This window comes from Hemitrygon akajei, chromosome 2 (genome assembly GCF_048418815.1).
Source record: "Hemitrygon akajei chromosome 2, sHemAka1.3, whole genome shotgun sequence".
NCBI classification, from domain to species: Eukaryota; Metazoa; Chordata; class Chondrichthyes; order Myliobatiformes; family Dasyatidae; genus Hemitrygon; species Hemitrygon akajei.
Window position 1 is genome coordinate 109960734 of NC_133125.1, and position 22613 is coordinate 109983346.

Here is a 22613-nt window from a genome sequence, read left to right on the forward strand (position 1 = left end):
CAATGGTGGAAGTTTGCATCTCACAGAGCACTCCCTACTACTGAGGCAAATCCATTACTTGTGGCTAGTTCCCTTGATATGATACATTTTGGCTGCTTGGTTCATCCATTATGTGGACATGGATATGGAACTGATAAAGCCTTTCCTCCACTGAGCACAGTTACCTTCTGCTCCTTGGGATGGTTAAGGATGATGTAACACCCTGGGAAGGGTTTCAATGCCAACGCAATGGTCTTTCTGCAGAAGCAGTGTTTGGGTAATGGTTAGAGATAATGAGTGCTCTGGAACGTCAGCTGGATCTTTCCATCGGCAGGAGATGGAGAGAAAAGACATTGGAGAGAACCTGTCACAGGATACGACCCGGAGAGGAGATCGTGATTCAATGGAGCCAGGTGCCAAGATTGACTGAGGATTGATGAATTGAGCTCCAACTGGTGCACATTTGACAGTTTAATTATAAAGGGCCACTTTTGTTTTTTTTCTTTCTTTTCTTTACTAACCCTTTAGTTAAGATTCACAAATACAATTCCTTTAATCGTACACAGCGTGCTGTCTGTTGTTTCTTGGCACTGAGTTGTAACAGGGTTGCAAATTACACAGCATCCACACAAACTGGGGTTTGGGGTGGGAGGGCCATCTCGATCTCACGAGTTTGGCGGGACTGGAGTGTGTCTTCCCTAGACTTACGCAGCCAAGGAAACCAGCGGGGTTTCAATGAGTTATATGATGATAAACTCAGAAGAGGACAGTAAGGGGGAACCGTTTGTACTTGCAGGTACTGAGGAAGATTAAGTTCAGCAGGAACCCATTAAACCTTTTGAACCTGTTCTAAGCTCCTATAAAATCAATGACTTACCTGCAGTTGGAAATGGGGTCAAAAGAGGAGGAGGTGTCTTTCTATAGTGAAATAAACTTGAGATGTGAATGAAACTAGATGAAAGATGAGTGTGCAGGTAACAAGGGTTGTGACAGAAATAACTGCATGGGTGGTTTCAATGTTATTGATAATGAAGTCCTGTCATTCTTCACTCCCTATAACATATACAGAAAGCTTAAACACTGCTGCAAAACAGAATTGCACATCTACTGCCGACACATATTGAAATGATAGGAACCTTTATTTGACTATTTGATACCAGAAAATAACATATCATATCACATAATGTTACATGGTCATATGACAGTTTGTGCACTGTAAACAAATAAACAAAATCATCAACCTAAGGCTGTTCACTCACCATCATAAAATAACTTTAGATCTTATGATCTAGTTTCTTCATCATGATTCAGAGTTGATGATGTAATACAATGCATATTAAACTTTAATTTTAGAAATATTACAGATCTTGATAAATATCATTCTTCCTGAGTGTTCAAGGAAGTATTTAGAAAATTAAGGCTAATATGTGACCAAATGGAGATTACAAGTAGGTTTATGTCAAACATTTGCACTTAGTAATATGGCAGAACTTTATTGGTTAAAAACAAAATCAGTGAAAAAGCTGATTTGAGTCAAATGCACTGAAAAGAGCTTCCTACTCATATCAGCCTTATCAATGAGAAAAGTGAAGACAGGTATTTCACCGCTAATGACAATGTGAAATAACTAAAAATTGCACTATGTTCTCAGACTATACCACTACCTGCATAGAGAGTAAAGACATACACACTTGACATTATATCCAGAGCCTGATAATATTGTAGGATGAAGCTTCAAAGGCTTTGGTGTCTCAAAACAGAATTTTATTCTTGCAGAAAGCTTTATAAATCCCAAAGGATAGCTTAGCCTTCATGAGGCCATTCAACCCATGTGACCTCTGAAACCATCGCATTCCATTACTTTGTAAGTTGAAGAAAATTATGTTTACCATTATGGTCTTTATGCGAAACACTGGACCACATCCTTCACAATTAATGTTTAGATAGTCCTTTAACCATAAACAATGAATAGCCAGTGTGGTTAATGAATTCTCAAAACAGATGTTACCTAAGTATTAACATGTACAGTAAAAATGCTGCAGTTCCACCTTGAATATCAATTCCCTTCAGGGCTGTTTGTTTTACCCATCCTTCTGTTTGCTTTTGAATGTTAAGTTACAAAACCAGGCTAATTTTTCAATACATAATTAAGACTTATATTCACCTTAGTCTTGGATATTCTACACATCTGAACAGAAAACATTTGATTTATTTTAAATGGATGAAGGTCTATCGATGAACTTTAATTTGATGTTAAATAGCAACATTTTATAGAAAGAATACAGATTGCTGTGTCATTATTTTTTGTTGAAAGTCAAAATCACACTCAAATTTGTGACTCTGACTTTGCTAGAGATTATAGAAAAAAATCTTTTTTTTGCATTCATACACAAAGATACATTAACACAATTATTTGCTCTTAATATAAATAAAAAAGTACATTAATTATAGTGAAGTAGGTGTGCCCAGCAGTTTCATGTATAGTCACAAGAACAAGGGAATCATCAAACTTCTGTCCCATGCAAATCACAAATCAGCATGTTATTAAAAACTATTTAAAGTATTCTGTGCTCATGAAAATATAAAAACTGTATTTAAAAATCCAAATCTAAATGAAGATACCATGGACAGATGTTCCCACGGATCTCTGGAGAATGCAAGAAACAAGAAATGTTCATTGTTTTAGTAATTCCATTCCATTTTCCAGATAAATTAGCAATCCAACTCATTTAATTTCATAAAGATTTCCACAGTATTATTTTCTTATAAGAGTGTAGAATTTTGAGCTCATTTGCTTGTAACAATGGAATTTAATTTCAGCAATGGAATACAACAAGCAGTCACTCCTATACTGCACATTTTGTGTAAGTGATTGCAGACAACCTTACATCCTCAGTACTTTTTAACCTTACATTCCATATAATACATCTCAGACTAGCCACCTTTCTACATTTCCAAGAGCACAGGAAAAACAGTTCATGAAACAACTTGACAATTCTTTTCTCGATATGTTTTTTAACATTCTAGTTACCTATGCTAAAGATTGGATAATTTTTTATCCCAAAGTCCACAAACTATATCATTTTATACCAATGGAGCAACTAATCTTTATAACCCTGGTTGTTACTGAAGGTCTTCAACTTGTTGGAATGTCAATTTGAATTCCATTTTTCACCCACCCTTTGAAATTAAAAGAAAACTGCATGACTACATCAGACTATTAAGCAAATACTTGTCAACTGTGGAATTTAATTGCTTTAAATAAATCCTATTCTATTCCTGAATCCAATGCGCAGAAGGAAATTCATTACCTCACAGAATTTACTGTGGAATCTTCTGCTTCACTCCCTTTCCTCAGCTGTTTTAATGATAGAATTTAGGAACTAAGTAAGTTGTAATTGGCTGTAGCACCAATTATGTTCTGAGCCTCATCCACCCATGGTTAAATTAATTAATTATTGTGCCATTTGTATTTAAACTGCAAAAGTGATTGACGGCATTTGAGTATTTTAGCCAGTAGAATCATTTAATATTTCTGAACAGAAGCAATATTTGCATCACAAAGTTTAAATCAGTTAGCTCTTTGGCTGAAATAAAAACACTAAATAAAATAAATTGATACTGTGAGATATTCTGACAGACTAAATATAACAAAACGAGGGTAGAAATTTACCCCTGGTCCCATGTGCTAAATGAATTGTCTGCTCATATTATTCATGTTACAGTAGGTTATATATGGTATTCTTGCTTTTGGAATTTGATGCCATTAATTTCAATGTAATTCTTATTTACCCTTACTACTTACAGGAGAGTCACTATCTAGGGAACAAAGATTTCACAATACTAATGCAAATTTGTTTTATTGACTTGAATGGACTGTCTAAATGGGTGGTGAAAGTAATGTCAATAGTAACTATTGGAAGGAATTCTGCTTAGAAAAGAAACATCTGCAGAACTATTTGTAAAGACCAAAGGATTGGAAATAAAGGAAAGCTCTCAATATACGGCACAGGTACAATGAGCCAGTGTCCCTCTGTTTTGTTCTTTAATTCTCTAGCACAATAAAATGATCAGAACAGAAGTTGTTCAGAATTTTTCTAGGAGAATGACTCTAGATGTGTCCAGCATAAAAGACATTAAACAATTTATGATCATAGTTTACCCACAAAAATAACACTCAATTGCACCATTTCATCTTTGATGTAATTGTTTGGAGTATGATGGATGCAGTTACGTTCAAATAATCTGACATTCAAAATAATCTTTGGTTCAGCACATTTTCCCGTGGTTAAAAGCTATGTTATCAACATTATATCAGGAACAAGTACACATTTTGAAAGCTCCATAATGTGTTCAAAGTGCTGAAGGGCATGGGTTTTTATTTTGTCTTTAATGGTACACGTTGTGACTACAAAACTTTCACCTAGACCCTTTGTCAGGAACAGAAGCTCTGTGTCACTATTACAGATTTACTGTACCTCTGTCACAGAACGTATCAGGGAGGAAAAACCCATACTCATGTCAGACAATCTCTTTAGATGTAAGTGATGGAGACATTGATCAATTGCATTAAATACTGGTGTTTCAACAGTGTGAATGTTCCAGGACTACCATTGTGCTGAGCATTGGAGATACAATAACATGCAGGTAATGTAATTACATTTAAACCCTGAGCTAATACCTCAAATTATCTGTAGCAACTGATGGCTAGTGCTAGGATGAAAATGTGAAAATAAAATAAGAATTTCACTTTTTGGAGATTTTCAAATGGCTTATAGTAGAAGAGCGAAGCAACAAACAAGCGGAGGAGCATTATGGAAAATCAGGCGCTCTAGTATGATCTTTCTCACTCAATCAAAATCAGCAGCAAAAATCCAGGACAGGGAAGCTAATCATATACTTCAACATGAAGGTCAGAGCTCAGTCTTCCTGGATCTTTCTTCTGCTGTGATTGGCAAAATGACTCATGATTTTTTTTATCATTTGTATATTAATAAATTCCATCAGTGTCTACCAGAAATCATGTAGCTTTCAAATGCTTGTATAGTCACTTGTTCTCTAGGCTCTATATAATACTCCAATATTTTCATTTTATAGCTAATTTTAAATGCACCTGCCCACAAACTTTTTTCTTATTTTCTAAAAGACAACCTGAATAAAGTTGTTGGATGGATGAGGCAAACTGTGCTATTAAACTACCAGCCTTCTTATATCATATAACTACTGCTGTAACTGAATTTCATTGTACACCGATGTCACTGTAGCGATACAATAGATACACCATTTTGCAGCATTCTTTTCACTTTGTGGTAACTGTAAAAAGTAAAACTTAGATATTAAAATCTTACTTAGTGTATAAATCAAAAGTTTTCATTGAATCTCATTTTTGTTCGGTGCATAAAATAAGCAGAAAGGATGATTAATCTGGAAACAGTCCCAACTGCAGTCAAGAAACTTTCAGGGTGTTTTTCTTTCTGTGTGAGGTCTGAGTGAGGATAAAGCAATCTTGCACTTGTAGACTGTACCTGAATGGCACCTGGTGGTCTTTGGATAAAATGGCAACAGGCTGCAGTGTCTCTTTCTGCTTTAAAACTGGTACCATTCCAAGATGGAGCTGTGTGTTTGATGATATATCCAAAAGTAAAATGGTGTTTGTTCTTTAGTGTCTCTATTGCATGTCACCGATTATCTCCACTGTCTTTGTAGTACCAGGAGCAGAAAGCTGACAAGTGTGACCAGCCAATGCAGGCAGGGTCTGACTGCTGTGGAACTTGATGGCTCAATCTTCTTTGGCCCTGGTGGAGCCTCAGTGGTTGAAAAGTCAAATTCTGGAGGACACATTTCATCGGTGCAGCCACTACCACTGCCTGAGCCACTTGCCTCGTCAACTGAAAAGAAAAATGGTTCCAGTGAAAATTAAATATTTGAGCCGAACAACTTCCTGTCAAGCTTGGCCTGAAAGTCTTTGGAACTTTTGCTGTTCTGATGATAGTCATTAATGCCAGCTACCAAGAAAAAAAACATCAGAACACTTGACCACAATAGCAATGGCAGTTCGGATTGGGGCCAGATATGGGCTTGTAAAATTAGAGAGAGATTTTTTAAATTAAAAGAGTATGATCTTTCCTTTTATAGAAGGAGTGTCGTGATTTTACCCCCTTCCTTATTTCAATACTCCCAGACAACTCCCAGAACTCTAATGGCACACCAAACTGGAGAACAGACCTTCAGTCTGATTTTAACACTGGTGATGGACATTAACTAATTGAATCATACAGTATGAATTGGCAATGTTGTAGCAGTATCAACCATGGCTCATCTCCAAATCAAAGGGCTATGAGATTCTGCCTTCTTACTAATACTTGAGCATTACATCAAGGCTGATATTGCACGGCAGTCCTGGGGGAAGATAATTAGAAGAGTCACAGAGCAATGCAGCATGGGGACAGTCATTTCAGCCCAACTCCATGCCCACCAAGCTAGTCCCACTTGCCCACATTCGGCCCATGTCTCTCTTAACACTCCTAACAAAAGGGCAAGTAGGTAATTGTGCTGCCTTTCTGTGAAGGTATAACCAAAACTACATTTACACATTCAGATGCATTTGATTATCTCTAAGCACTCTTTTGAAGTACAGGAAGACAGCTATCCTTAGTAACCTGTCTTGCATTTATTCCTTAACCAATATCACAAAACTTGGTTACCTGGTCACTATCCGAATACTGTTTGTGGGAGCTTGCTATGCATAAAATGGATGCTGTATTGTGACAGGCACAACAGTAATAAAACACTTTATGGATGTAAAATTCTTCAAGAAAGCTTGATGTTGTGAAGGATATTATACATATCAACAGCAGAAGCACTCATCTGCCGAGGAAACTCTAGATTTGTGCTTCTTTAATTAATGTAAATACTATCCTGCAACGTCCCCACTCCATGTGCACAATAAATTAATCCTTGACGAATCTTGCAATCTCTGATCAGTATTCTCTGATTGCCCTTTCTGCTTTCTTTCTTGAACATCGATCCAAATACTTACCTCCCTCTTCAGTTTTGGGGTACCATCAAGCCTTTGGAAAATAACAGCTACTACTTCTACCGCTTGCTCTCGGCTTGTAAAGTATCTGACGGTTGGGCCACTTTTCCACACTGGCTTCATTATCTGAAGGCTGGGCTACATTGGCCAAGTTAACTTTTCCTGCAGCTGTATTCATGTTCAAAACTTGCTCTTACTTAAAAAGGAAGCCTTGCTGAAGGACGCATGCAATTCCAAAAAGTACTGTGTCATTGTGACAACGATACGTTACAATCAGACTTTTAAAAAGATTATCTCGTGAACTGAAGGTTATTCACACTTGATGTGGGTATGTTATGATGAGGATTCATTCCGCCCACTTTCACTGATAGTAGGGAACATTGGCCATAGGAAACAAGTACCTAATAGTATTAATGCTGGAAAAATATGACTAGCAGATAACAAACCTTCCCCGTTATTAAATGTGTCACTGTTTCATTTTTTTAGTTGGAGAGTAGTTGTAATAGGAATTGATATATTATGTATTGTGCTCAGTCTCTTGTTTATTTGAAAATATAGGAATACTTCTGCATAAATTGTGATTTTGCCCACAAAATATAATTTTGAAATACATTTTGTCATATAAGACAATTGGTTTACATCACTGAAATGGTGAAAGCAGTGAACATATGGGGCAGATTAGGATAGGTGTCAGATCTGTGAATAGAAAAATCTTCCAACTAATGTTACAGATATTGGAATAAAATGAGCAAGTGCCATCCTCCTTCTATTGAAGACCAGTTGAGCTTGTTATTTTTCCTTGGTCAACCTCTGTTAGCACACAGTTTTCTGATCCAAGGAGTTACTATTTTTGCATATTTTGCTATTTATAGCTCTACATTTTCTAATTCCTACTTTCCCTGTGAATCCTGATTTCCATTTCTTTTCATAGAGTCTTGTAGCAATACAACACTGATATGGGCCATATGGTCCAACAACTTCATGCTAACTACAGTGCCCACCCATCTAATCCCAATATCCTCTGTTCGGCCAATATCCTGCAAAGCCCTGACACTACATGTACCTATCCAAGTGCCTCTTAAATGATACTATTGTACTTGCCTTAATCACTCTCTCTGGCAGATCATTCTGTATATTCACTCTGCATAAAAATGTTGCCCCTCAAGACTCTTTCAAATCTTTGTCCATCACACTAAATCTCTGACTGCTAGTTTTGGACACCCCTGCTCTGGAGAAAAGACTGCTACCATCCATCTTATCCATGATGGAATGAAGACCCAGCTTGATCTACCTCTCCCTACAAATCAAACACTCTAGTCTTGGCAACATTCTTATAAATCTCGCCTGCACTCTTTCCAGTTTAACCATGTCTTTCCTAACACAGGGTGAGTAAAACTATATACAGCACTCCAATTGGGGCCTCACCTATGACTCATGCAGCTGCAGTAAATTATCCAACACGTGCTAAATGCTCTGACTGATGAAAGCCAACGTGCTAAATGCCTTTTTCATCACCCTATCCACCTGTGGCACCACTTTCAACGAACTCTGCATTTGTACACCTGGATCCCTCTATTCTATTACAACCCCTACCATTCACAGTAAAAGTCGTTTGCTGGTCTGACTCTCCAAATTGCATCACGTCATGCTTTCTGTATTGAAATCCATTGGCCACTTGTTGACCCACTTTCCTAACTGATCAAGACCCCCTTCTTCACTAACAACAGCACCTGTCTAGCCTTGTGCATGTGCATCTAAGTAATTTATATGAAAAATGAATAAAAAATGTTCCCTACAGCTGACCCATGTAGCACACCACAATTCACTGACCTCCATTCCCAGAAACAACCTCAACCATCACCCTCTGCTTCCTATCTCTGAGCCAATTTTGAATCCACCTAGCTCTCTCTGGATTTCATGGGACATAAACTTTCAGGCCAGTCTTTTATGTGGGACCTTATCAGAGTCCAAATAGACAACATTCACTGCCCTACCCTCATCTACCATTTTTGTTACCTCTTCAAAAAATTCTAAAAGGTTCATTATGCATAACTTCACTGCACAAAGCCATAGTGTATCCTCCTAATTAGATTCTGTCTTTCCAAATGCTGGTAGATCCCTCGCTGAAATAACTTTCTCACTATTGATGTCAGGCTGAATGGCCTATAGTTCTCCAGTCTGTCTTCATTACACTTCTTAACAGATTTATATTAGACACTTTCTGGTCTTTGGGAACTTCACCAGTGGATAATTATGAAGCAAACATTTCCCCATGGGCCTCCCCTCTTTCTCCTCCAGCCTCCCACAAAGTCCAAGGATGCACTTGGACAAGCCATGGGGATTAATTCACCTTAATACTCTATAATGCTTCAAATATCTCTGCCCTGGTAATATGAATGTTCTCCAGAACATCTCCTTACTTGTTTCCCTAGCCCTTTGAGCAATTATCATTTTTTTTCCTCAGTAAACATTGGGAGAATTACTTGTTAAAAATCCCACCCATCTCAAGCTATTCCTCAGTCTCTCAGATTCAGATCGCCACAGAACATAAATGCCGTTTTAAAAAGGCATTGATTAAGACATGGGTGTATAATTAAAGTAACAACACCTGATCTCAACAGACTTTCTTCATAACCTGCAGTCCAATTCAAAAGTTGTGACTATGGCTATTGATTTGACATGTGCATTACAGTGTTTTTGGAACCCAAGAAATGAAAAAGTTGTGACCAGTAGAAATATATCCTCCCATTTACTGTTATCTATGATTGAAGATTGTGCTTACTTGAATCTTGGAAGTTTACATCATTGCCATTATAGGCATTTTTCAGTTTGTTTGTCATCACTCGAAGTGCCATGATTTGCTGACGAATCATTGTGTCCGGTCTAGTGATGTCCACATCTACTTCTGGGTTGTTAATCTGATTAGTTAGACCGTCATTCATTATTTCAGGCAAGTACCTGCAGATTTGAATTATTGCAATATATAACTTGGGATTACAGAGCACTGTGATTGATTAATATGATGCATTTATTCCAAAGCTGATTACCTAATTTTATAATGAAAATAACATTTAAATGCTCTTCTGTAAATAGCATACACAAATAAAAGGTCTTCATCTGGGTATAACAAAGAATGAACCAGTAATCTAACAGCATAATCTTATTTAAATTAAAATTACAAGTTACTCTCTGTATAAGTCATATCATAAAATATGTGGACATTTTATCAAATAAATTTCTACCTCTCTCTGGTTATCAGATAATTTAGATTGAATATTGCAATTTGGAGATGTATAACAAAGTATTTCATACATCATTTACTTAACCAAGTACGTTACAATGACACACATCTGGAATTCCTTTTCAATAGACCCATTATGTTAAAGAAAATGGTAATGTCTTCAGAAAATTGACACCTCAATTTTTTTTGCTAAAATAGTATATTTAAATAAATTTAACACATTTAAATACTCCATAAAATAGAAAAAAAACAGCAAATACTATTCACATCTTCATTTATCACCTTGTCAATGGACATTAAAATTATAATTGAAGAGCTTGTAGAAGTGGATTAAGAACAATTTATAATAACCAAATGCCACAAAATCACTTCCAATATTTCACTCTGGCTCATTTCTTTTTAACTGTTTTTACAAAAGTGGTGACTCCGCGAGATAAAAGGAAGCAACTAATGATAAACCAACTAAAGTTCGATCACATCAAAAATTACCTAGACACAACAGGTTTACATTTATTAATATCTGGGAAAGCCTGAGTTTGAACTCCCCGCTCAGTGCCATCACAAAGCTGGCCGGTTTTGATCACATAGATTTGAAAGTCTAAATTTGAAATGGAATGTAACCCATTTTCAGGTAGAAACTGAAAGTACATGATGAGTCTGATTCATAGTGGTGCATAAACACTGCAGATTTACACCATAATGTTAATTTGAAGCAGAAGACCATTAATATTAATTATGGTGTATGCTTCAAATTTAATCCTAAAATCTGATGCCCAAATATTAAAATTTAATCCCAGTGTAACCTCCGCAGACAACTGCTGTTCAGCAGGTGGCTTCTCCACCAATATCTTCCAAAAAGTGGAGGTGGAGCTTACTGTCATTACCTCTGATTTTGATGACAGCAGAAAGACCTGTTATAACATGTGGTTCAGTAGCACATTGCTCATTTATTTTCTGAGTCAACCTGGAAGCCTTTTGTTCATTGTTTCATTAATCAGAGCTTGTAGATTTTGTTCAAATTTAGGATTAAGGTACTATTTGAAAGACAAAATGTAAATTGACAAGGTGAAACTCTGGAAACCCATAAAATCTGTCAGGTTTGGCTGAAAGGCTAAAATCGGGAGGAAGGCTGTGAGGGCAGAGGATTCATTCTACTGAAGGTGAATGGCGCTAAACATTGATTATTGCCTTTACTGGAATTTAAGTGAGTACACAGGTTAGAATCCATTGAACTCTTGGACATTGACGTCTCAACTGAATGCAGGACAATGTTGGAAAAGTCTTTGTGAAAACCTGCAAAGCAAATATCACCAATGCTTGTCAGTTTATGATACATTCATGTGCATTGCAAATGAACTTCCAGTTTATGTTGACTCTAACAGGAACACGTGATTGAAAAAAAATAATGTACAACTCCCCACATAGTTTAGCAAAACACTGAGTTGTGAGTTGAATCTAATTATTCATCCTGAAATAACATTGTCATCATCAAGCATTTTCAAGGTGAAACTAATTGGCTCATTTAAGATTTATTGTGATGACATTGTACATCTGACAATTCTCATCTCCATCTTTATACCAGCTATATTCAGCAGCTGCCAACACCCAGTATGGCCACCAGTGAGTGAATTAGCAGGAATCATATGCCAGATGCTGATTCCTAATGCTAATCAGATGGGAAAGTGTCATCCACAGTATCTCACCTGCCTTTGGTGTGTCCATTCCAGCATTCTTCTTCATCAGACGCACCAGCTGTCACCTTATCGTCATTACAGATGGCATAAGGCAGTGTGGACCAGAACTTCTTAGCCAGCTTCAGTTTCTCCTTAATGTCAGTAACCTTTGAAGTAATGAGAGTAAAGGGCAATTTAATCGACTTTGTCAACAGAAGAAAATAAAAAAATTAAAGGTAAAGTTACAACAGCCATCAATAAATCGAGAATTTTCCACATAGAAGCTTTGAACAATTTTTGCTTTTTATGTTAAGGCTAATCATTCCCTTTGGTAATATATCATTTCATTCAAATCATATGAAAGATATGCAGGAAAATATGTTTAAAATATCCTTTCCATGTAACTTTTTTTGGGTGCGTGGCCAAATGGATAAAGCGTCGGTCTAGAGATCTGAAGGTCGCTAGTTCGAGCCTCAGCTGAGGCAGCATGTTGTGTCCTTGAGCAAGGCACTTAACCACACATTGCTCTGCGATGACACCGGTGCCAAGCTGTATTGGTCCTAATGCCCTTCCCTTGGACAACATCGGTGGCGTGGAGAGGGGAGACTTACAGCATGGGCAACTACAGGTCTTCCATACAACCTTGCCCAGGCCTCAGTCATCATCGAAAATCGATGGACAGCCGAAGAAAGAATTTTTACTATAATTTTATGTAGTTCAACCTTTCTGTTTATATTAGACCTCAATAATGATATTCAGTGAAAGATTCAGCTGCCTTTACAAACAAGGGAATAATCAACATTGTTCAGGGAAACAATCATTTATCTCATAATGCAGTATACCCAATACTATTTCTGACCACAATGCCTGTCTATACTAATCCTACCCCAGTGTCTATGCTGACCGCAATGACCATCTATACTAATTCTGCTTGCCTCATGGACATACATGCTGGCTGATATTTCATGGTCAATTGCTTCAATTAATCTAAAACCACTGAGTGTTCACATTTTTACTAATACCAGATGATTTCAAAAATTGAAGGAGAAAAGGAGAAAGATTTTTCATTCCTAGGGATGGTTTTTCATTAAGTATGCGACTGACACAATCTCTGCAATGCTGCATAGTAACTGGATGAAGTAAAGAAGTAAAGCAACTGTGGGCTTCAAGAAAGGCCAAGGTGATCATCAGCAAGATATGATCTATCATCCCACTGCCCATCCATCATAATCTTAGCTCAAAGTTCAAAATAAATTAATTGTCAAAGTCAGTAAACCATGGACAATCTCGCAAAACAAAGGAACACAATAGAATCCATAAGTAAACTATACATAATAAAGGCTGACAAACATCCGATGTGAGAAAAAAAAGAACAAATCATACAAATAACATATTGAACCTGAAAGTGAGTCCACAGGCTGTGGGTCAGTTCAGTGCTGAGGCGAGTGGAGGCTGTGGGTCAGTTCAGTGCTGAGGCGAGTGGAGGCGAGTGAAGGCTGTGGGTCAGTTCAGTGCTGAGGCGAGTGAAGGCTGTGGGTCAGTTCAGTGCTGAGGCGAGTGGAGGAGAGTGAAGGCTGTGGGTCAGTTCAGTGCTGAGGCGAGTGGAGGCGAGTGAAGGCTGTGGGTCAGTTCAGTGCTGAGGCAAGTGGAGGCGAGTGAAGGCTGTGGGTCAGTTCAGTGCTGAGGCGAGTGGAGGCGAGTGAAGGCTGTGGGTCAGTTCAGTGCTGAGGCGAGTGGAGGCGAGTGAAGGCTGTGGGTCAGTTCAGTGCTGAGGCGAGTGGAGGCTGTGGGTCAGTTCAGTGCTGAGGCGAGTGGAGGCGAGTGAAGGCTGTGGGTCAGTTCAGTGCTGAGGCGAGTGAAGGCTGTGGGTCAGTTCAGTGCTGAGGCGAGTGAAGGCGAGTGAAGGCTGTGGGTCAGTTCAGTGCTGAGGCGAGTGGAGGCGAGTGAAGGCTGTGGGTCAGTTCAGTGCTGAGGCGAGTGGAGGCGAGTGAAGGCTGTGGGTCAGTTCAGTGCTGAGGCGAGTGGAGGCGAGTGAAGGCTGTGGGTCAGTTCAGTGCTGAGGCGAGTGGAGGTGAGTGAAGGCTGTGGGTCAGTTCAGTGCTGAGGCGAGTGGAGGCTGTGGGTCAGTTCAGTGCTGAGGCGAGTGGAGGCTGTGGGTCAGTTCAGTGCTGAGGCGAGTGGAGGCGAGTGAAGGCTGTGGGTCAGTTCAGTGCTGAGGCGAGTGAAGGCGAGTGAAGGCTGTGGGTCAGTTCAGTGCTGAGGCGAGTGGAGGCGAGTGAAGGCTGTGGGTCAGTTCAGTGCTGAGGCGAGTGGAGGCTGTGGGTCAGTTCAGTGCTGAGGCGAGTGGAGGCTGTGGGTCAGTTCAGTGCTGAGGCGAGTGGAGGCGAGTGAAGGCTGTGGGTCAGTTCAGTGCTGAGGCGAGTGAAGGCGAGTGAAGGCTGTGGGTCAGTTCAGTGCTGAGGCGAGTGGAGGCGAGTGAAGGCTGTGGGTCAGTTCAGTGCTGAGGCGAGTGGAGGCTGTGGGTCAGTTCAGTGCTGAGGCGAGTGGAGGCGAGTGAAGGCTGTGGGTCAGTTCAGTGCTGAGGCGAGTGGAGGCGAGTGAAGGCCGTGGGTCAGTTCAGTGCTGAGGCGAGTGGAGGCGAGTGAAGGCTGTGGGTCAGTTCAGTGCTGAGGCGAGTGGAGGTGAGTGAAGGCTGTGGGTCAGTTCAGTGCTGAGGCAAGTGGAGGCGAGTGAAGGCCGTGGGTCAGTTCAGTGCTGAGGCGAGTGGAGGCGAGTGAAGGCTGTGGGTCAGTTCAGTGCTGAGGCGAGTGGAGGCTGTGGGTCAGTTCAGTGCTGAGGCGAGTGGAGGCGAGTGAAGGCTGTGGGTCAGTTCAGTGCTGAGGCGAGTGGAGGCGAGTGAAGGCTGTGGGTCAGTTCAGTGCTGAGGCGAGTGGAGGCGAGTGAAGGCTGTGGGTCAGTTCAGTGCTGAGGCGAGTGAAGGCTGTGGGTCAGTTCAGTGCTGAGGCGAGTGGAGTCGAGTGAAGGCTGTGGGTCAGTTCAGTGCTGAGGCGAGTGGAGGCGAGTGAAGGCTGTGGGTCAGTTCAGTGCTGAGGCGAGTGGAGGCGAGTGAAGGCTGTGGGTCAGTTCAGTGCTGAGGCGAGTGGAGGCGAGTGAAGGCTGTGGGTCAGTTCAGTGCTGAGGCGAGTGGAGGCGAGTGAAGGCTGTGGGTCAGTTCGGCACCAAGGCGAGTGAAGTCAGTCCTGGAGCCTGATGCCTGCTCCTCAACTTGGCAGCACAGAACCCAATACTCCTGCACCTCCCACTCATTGGGAGTAGTAAGAAGAGAGGGAGACACGTACAATGCAGGCAGACAGGATGGACTCAGTTGGTGGGGGTTTTTGGCTGCCATGGGGGAACGGGCTGAACATCGGTTTGCTTTCTGGTCTTAGGCCTCAACACTTTAATCTGGCTCGGTGCTTTAATTGGCTCTGAGTTGTGGGGTTAAACACCGGTTCCACTGCTGCTCTCAGGCCTCCACGCTTTAATCTGACGTGAAGTGTGTCCCAGCAATGGCCAGCCCGCCGATGGTCGTACCAGCGTTTTCAAGAGTCATGTTCATCAAATCCTTCAGGAGATTGTAAAATCACCAGTTGATTTAGATGGTTCAAGAGTACTGCATTTTCCCTGTATCAGGAACAGAGTATTCTGTATCCTGTTACTATTTCTCCTTTGCTTCTCTCTCAATGTACTTGTGTATGGAGTGATCTGTCTGGACAGAACGTAGACAAAGCTTTTCACTACACCGCAGTATATGCGATGGCCATACCAGTTATACATCACTTCCTAGTGAATCTGAACCAGAATCAGGTTGAACATCACTGGCTTATGTCATGAAATTTGTTGGCATTGAATGTAGAAATGAAACAAATGAACATGTAGGAATGTATTTTAAAGATGAAAGATTTTAAAGATAAAAGATTAGCTTTATTTGTCACATGTACATTGAAACATACAGTGAAATTGCATCATCTGTGTCAAATCAAATCAGTGAGGATTGTGCTGGGCAGCCCACAAGTGTGGCCAGGCTTCCAGCACCAACATAGCATGTCCACAACTCATTAACCCTTCCTCACCAAAACGTATTTGGAATGTGGGAGGAAGCTGAGGCACCCAGAGGAAACCCACACAGTCATGGGGAGAACATACAAACTCCTTACAGGCAGTGGCGGGAATTGAACCTTGATCGTGATCATTGGCGCTGTAAAGAGATAGCACTAACCACTGCGCTACTGCACCGTCCTCTTAACCTGGATGTGAGCTCAGCACAAGGGATGTTGTACAACTGAGAAAATTTAACTACAGGGCTCACCTAATTGGAATTGTTACTCATAGGTAAACTGATTCTATTTTGAGAAGAGGTCCTCATCACATGTGAAAAAGGATTCCCTTTGTTCCAGCGGTGCACATCAGCATATTCTGTTTGAGTGGGACGTCCTGGTTGTACTTTTGGACTAGAATGTTGGGTTGTGGTGTGGGAAGATCAAACTTCCACAGATGTGCCATGGAGAGCATTCTGTCTGGCTGGAAATGCTAATATACAGGATGACAAAAAACTGCAGAAGATTGCAGACTCAGCCAGCTCCATCACAGGCACAAGACTCCCCACCATTGAGGACATCTTCAAAAGGTGCTACCTCAGGAAGGCAGCATCCCTCATAAAGGACCCTCAACTTCCAGGACAGGCCCTCTTCTCATCAGGGAGGAGGCACAGGAGCCTGAAGATGCACACTTAACATTTTAGGAACAGCTTTTTCCCCTCCAACATCAGATTCCTGAACAGTTGATGATCCCATGAGCACCACTTCACAACATATGTCAGTGATAATACACGTGATTCTGATTCTGAAATAGTGGAGGGAGAGAGGAGATGGTGTAGGCTTTTATTTACTGCTCAGCTGGTAGGTAAAACGTGCTTGGCACTGTAAAAGCACCTAACCCATGGATCATCGATGCAGCCCCCTACCTCCTGTGAGCTGACTGCCTGTGGCTCAAGTGCAGAGTGTGATAACTTTCCATTTGAATGCACAATAAAAACTTTGGAAAACTGACCACAACTTCTGCATGAACATCTAAAGCATTGTCAAACAGAAGAGCAAGGACACACTGATTGGTGTAGAATCGGTTCCTAGCAAAGTAAAGAAGATCTGTGGACCATTTGTGGTCCTAAAAATATTAAAGGAGATCTGGCTGAAGATGTCCCCACAATTGAATTTAGCCTAGGATCTTCATTTAGCTTTCTAATAATTCATTAGGCACCCAAACCCCCCAGTGCCACATGAGTGGCAGTAGTGCTAAAACAAAATGCAAAGCATTGTCCATGTATGCAGAGAAGGAAAAGGCACAGAATGGATGAATCTTGTAAATAATTTTTATTATAAATAAAGCTTATTTTGTTAAAAATTCTTTGTGCCCCCACCACTGCCTCAACACCATTCTCCAGTACCTCAGGTTCGCGTCTTCTGCCCCGGCAATAGCTAACGTTGATCTGCTGGCCGCATCCTCATTGTCCACTGGTTTGCTGAATGAATCTCTCATCTATCCATTCCCCCTAAACAAACACTTACATACTTCCACCCTCAGCAGCTTTTCTGCACTTTGACTCTACAAAGGCCATCTTTTGATGCCAAACTTTCTTTTCCCTTGGCCTCAGTAACATTCTAATCCTTGTTCAATGACTACCTTTCCTATACATGACTCCTCCAACCTGGCTTCAGGCACAAATAACAATACTAGCTGCAGACCCCAAAATGCCAGTTTAATACAGTTTTAAAATAAAGGTCACCCATTTCAATTGGAAATTAAGAGAAATTTCTTCTCCAAGAGATGTGAAACATCGTAATTCTCTGGTTCATAGAGCTGTGAATGGTAGCAGAGAATGGTAGCTATTTAAATTTTTGAATCGGGGGCAGTGGGAGTGAGCAGTGAAATGATTGTATTACCACTATCTAGGATTGACAGGCCTACTCCTATGTCCAATTTTCCTAAACTGGCATCTTTTAGCTGCTTGGCTAATGACTGTAAAAATGAAAGCTGGCAGCGTTAATATAATAGTTAAATTATCCTATTTCCTGTGAGTTTCCTACCTTCAGAACCTACCTCCAGTCAACCATCATGGAGATATTCATGGAAAATGCTTTTTTTTTTGATCCAGGTATTTTGCAAGGTAAGTTTTGACCTGACCAAAACCATCCATCTAGGAGACTAAGGTTCAAACTGCAGTATTTTTCCAACGATCACTTTTAATGATCATCTACCAAGTGCTGGAATTTTGCAACTCTTGACCGGTAAATTGATCTAAAGATATGTTCAAAGTTCAAGGTAAATTTATCATCAAAGTAGGTAAATGTTACCATTTACTACCTTGAGATTCATTTTCTTGCAGGCACTTACAGGAAAAATGCAACAGATTTGTATGAAAAACAATACATATCAAAGACTGACAAGAAACCAAGGAGACAAACCATGCAAGTAAACAAATACTGTGAACATCACAGCGGACGCCTGAATAAACTTTTCAGACTTTGAACTTAACTTCACATATGACTGTAAAAAAAACCCAAAATGCTAGGGGTGCAGCATTAAATATATCAAATGCTATTCAATTTAAAATGAAACTCCAGTTTAATGAAAGACCAGAAGAGTCTGCTTGTACAGAACATCAGTAACTAGGCAGCGCAGCACTGTTCTGAGAAACACTGAATGAAAAGTTAGGCACCCACAGCGAGCACCAGAAACATTCTGTTCGTTCCTACGTATCACTCTTCTGATTACTCTCACCATGTGCTGCTTGGGTTGAGGATATGAAACATATGCACCAAAAAATCCAATGGCACTCAAAGGATTTGCACAATATTTCACACAACTCCAAAAACAATGCTATTGTGCAGTAGCAAAACAGGTTAACCTGGAACAGAGCAATTCTGTGCGCACTTCTGGGGGCCTGAGCACCCACGTGGTAAGAGTTCTGCATCTTCTTTTTCCTCAGGTACCATACTCCCCTAAATGATATCAGGATTATTGCAGCACACTAAATTAATCCACAGTAAAGGTTTTAAATTTCGGAAGTGTTAAAAAAGGCAGTTCTTATTTATTCATGGACCAGCCAACCTTAACTACGGTAATGCATTTTTTTTCTGAAGCCAGCTACTTAATGGGATAAAACTCAAACTGCATCTTTGCCTTCTCCAAGATTTGGGACAATTTAGAAAGATGTGAGGCACTGTGAATCTGACCTCCTCGGGCAACTGATTGTTTTGCCCTGGGAGGTCAGATCCACAGTCCTTCACATCTGTCTAAATTGAGGATTACCGTAGTCTAGTTGCATCTGCTGAACCCTGCCACCGATCACAGCTTGCTGCTAATTGTTATATAAGGAAAGGCACCATAACCAGGAAGAGACTTAACTACTTTTCCCTCAGCCCACTGAAGGAGACAGAGTGGGCTTGCATGTGCTAACAATGCAGTATAGCTGCTAAAGGTCAAACAGCTTACTGCCAAATTACCAAATATTACAATTCCCCATTAGTAACATTCAATAGATATTTAGCTGAGTTGGGTTAATTGGCCAAGTGGAATATCAACTATAGACCATCAACTCCACTACTGCATCAGAATTCCCTTTTGTTTCACTCCCCAATACGGGGGGGGGGGGTCACTTTTATTTCTTCTTATTTTATTATTTCTAAACTATAAAAAACTATAACTTAAATGACCAAAAACTGCATGATCATAACAAGAGAACAGAGAGAAAAGGCAGAAGGAAGTACCTTCCCATGTTTCCGGTGAAGTCACAGATACATTAATAATACTCCTGGTAATTAGAGACAGAGAGTCACACAGTGTGGAGGCATGACCTTTGACCCAGTTGGTCCATGCCAAGCAAGACGCCCATCCAAGATTGCCCCATTTAACCCATTTCCTTCTAAACCTAAGCATTGTTATACTGCTTCCTCTGACAGCTGACTCCATATACATACCATCCTCTGTGTAAAAAGTTGCCATTCCTATTAAATCTTTTTTATTTCATTTTAAACCAATCCTGAAAAAATAACGGATTACATTCACCATGACGTCCATCATGATGTTACACACCTCAGTTTCCTATGCTCCTAGCCAATGTTCCCTCTAATTTGTACTGGCCAGTGTGTGCAGAAATCTTGTGCCGTGCAGTTTTCTGCCCGGTGAGAACAACATGTGCGCACTGAATTTTATATGTAGAGGTATTCATTTTAACAGTTAGCAAAACACTGTCAATAAGAACTTTGATCTCCTCTGGGTTTGATCATTTTCACTCTCGTTCATCTGCACTTTCACAAAACATACATAGCAGGCCTATAGTAGGGAATGAAGGATTTCCTCGTTTGAGCTTTCGCTCACCATCCATACGTGATTTGCTTGCTAATAGACTATTTAAAAAGTTGAGTTTCCAAATATCACTTCACTTCTTGTTCAGTGAACTTGGTCTTTTCTCCCTGAAATGACAGAGAATGAGAGGTGACCCGATTGAGGTGTGTAAGATAATGAGGGGCATTGATTGTGTGGATAGCCAGATGCTTTTTCCCAGGGCTGAAATGGCTAACATGAGGGGGGCACAGTTTTAAGATGCTTGGAAATAGGTACCGAGGGGATGTCAGAGTTAAGTTTTTCATACAGAGAGTGGTGGGTGCGTGGAATGCACTGCCAGTGGCTGTGGTGGAAGCAAATACAATAGGGTCTTTTAACAGCCTCTTAGATAGGTACAGAAAAATAGAGGGCTATGCGCTAGGGAAACTCTAGGCAGGGTCTAGAGCAGGTTACATGGTTGGCCCAACATTGTGGGCCGAAGGGCCTGTAATGTGCTGTAAATTTCTAAGTTCTACGTTCTTCCCCTTTGCAAATTCTCCAGCAACTTTTGCACCACGCCTATAAATGCAGGTTCTGTATTGTACATAAATCATTGCAAACTAGATGTTATCAGCAACTTCCGCATCAGAAACTGGAAAAGGAAATGTGATTGTGTATGATCGTGAAATACACTTAACATGTTAACGAGGTAGAGCGTGACAAGTCTTTGTGCACAGTTTAAATTCCTTTATGTGTAGGCAGCAAAAGATATGCGCTGTGGTGAACTACATATACCTGTCTGGACACGCCCCCTGCTGACTGCTCCTGTGGCTCCTCCCACAGACCCCTGCTGACTCCTCCCACAGACCCCTGCTGACTGCTCCTGTGGCTCCTCCCACAGACCCCTGCTGACTGCTTCTGTGGCTCCTCCCACAGACCCCTGCTGACTGCTCCTGTGGCCCCTCCCACAGACCCCTGCTGACTGCTCCTGTGGCTCCTCCCACTGACCCTGCTGACTGCTCCTGTGGCTCCTCCCACAGACCCCTGCTGACTGCTCCTGTGGCCCCTCCCACTGACCGTGGCTCCTCCCACAGACCCCGGTATAAAGGCGATTGAGGCCTGAGCCCGGCCCTCAGTCTCCAGGATGTAGCATGGTGGTCAACTACTGCTTGTTCTTTCTTCCAGTCAATAAAAGCCGATATCTCGCCTTCACGTCTCAGACAGAGTTATTGATGGTGCATCATGCGCGCACACCTAAGAGGGAACATTGCTCCCACCGTGTCCAGTCTTTACCTTTAATACTGTCCTTTGAGTTCAGACAACACCTCCGTAAATCTTTCATAGTCATAGAAAAGTACAGCACAGAAATAGGCCTTCTGGCCCATCTAGTCCATGGTGAGCCATTTAAACTGCCTACTCCCATTGACCATAGCCCTCCATACCTTCTAGTTTTCCTGTATACTCTCTCGTTCAATTCCATCTTTCCTACACAGCAGTGACAAATAATTAATCCACTATTCCAAATATGGCCTCTGGTGTCTTATACAACTGCAACATAGCTTCCCAACTTCTATATTCAGTGCCATGACTAAGGAAGATCTGTGTGCTAAAAGCCTTCTTCACCACCTTCATTTGTAGTCATTTCACTTCCCTAATATTACAGACTGTGAGCTGAAAATGTATGAAGTAGTGAGAATTCCTCCCATATTGGGATTCCTTAATAAATCGTTGCTGGCTAAATCTTTAACTTAAACTTAGTGCAAACAGGGATTTGGTCATGTGCCTAACCTGCCCCATCCCCAAAGTTTGCCGTTCTTGATACATTACATCTAAATGTTATAGTTGAATGCACATAGTGTATAGAATAAGGTAGATGAACTAATAGCACAGTTACAGATCGGCAGGTATGATTTCTGAAGGGAACACTATAGAAGTAAATTTTCCCAAAAGGTCAACTAATTTAACACTGAAGATCAAGTTTATCAGGAAGCTCGGGTACTGTACTGTCAAGAACTTGACCTTTCCAGAAATGTTTCCACCTGTGAATTATTATTACCTTGTGTGTCATGAAGCTGAATGGGTGACAAGAGAGAACAACGTGACAACTGCCATGGAAACTGAATAGCTGAATGCAACACCGGGAACGGGGTACTTGTAAGCAGAATGAAACATCTTGAAATAGACTTTGTACAGGTTAATAGCAACAAGCAATGCATTATTCAGATATCCATTTTGCATTAAAATGATTTGGTAATTTTGTAAGATGCATTCCTGCCCATTGTGTCTTGGAATCTCCATCTGCAACAGCAATCCAATGCATGTC

The 22613-nt window shown here is 40.8% G+C and overlaps 1 protein-coding gene across 1 annotated transcript in view; it reads right to left on the reverse strand.

Annotated features, from left to right (window-relative positions):
- Window positions 1-1099: 1099 nt before the first annotated feature.
- Window positions 1100-22613, reverse strand: part of LOC140715298 (glypican-6-like) — a 777401-nt gene continuing 755887 nt past the window's right edge. The window contains exons 7-9 of the mRNA XM_073027266.1: window positions 11960-12096; window positions 9798-9973; window positions 1100-5867 (exon numbers count right to left, since the gene is read on the reverse strand). Coding sequence (XP_072883367.1) covers window positions 5665-5867; window positions 9798-9973; window positions 11960-12096 — 516 coding nt within the window. The 3' untranslated portion in view covers window positions 1100-5664. The remainder of the gene's footprint in view (window positions 5868-9797; window positions 9974-11959; window positions 12097-22613) is intronic.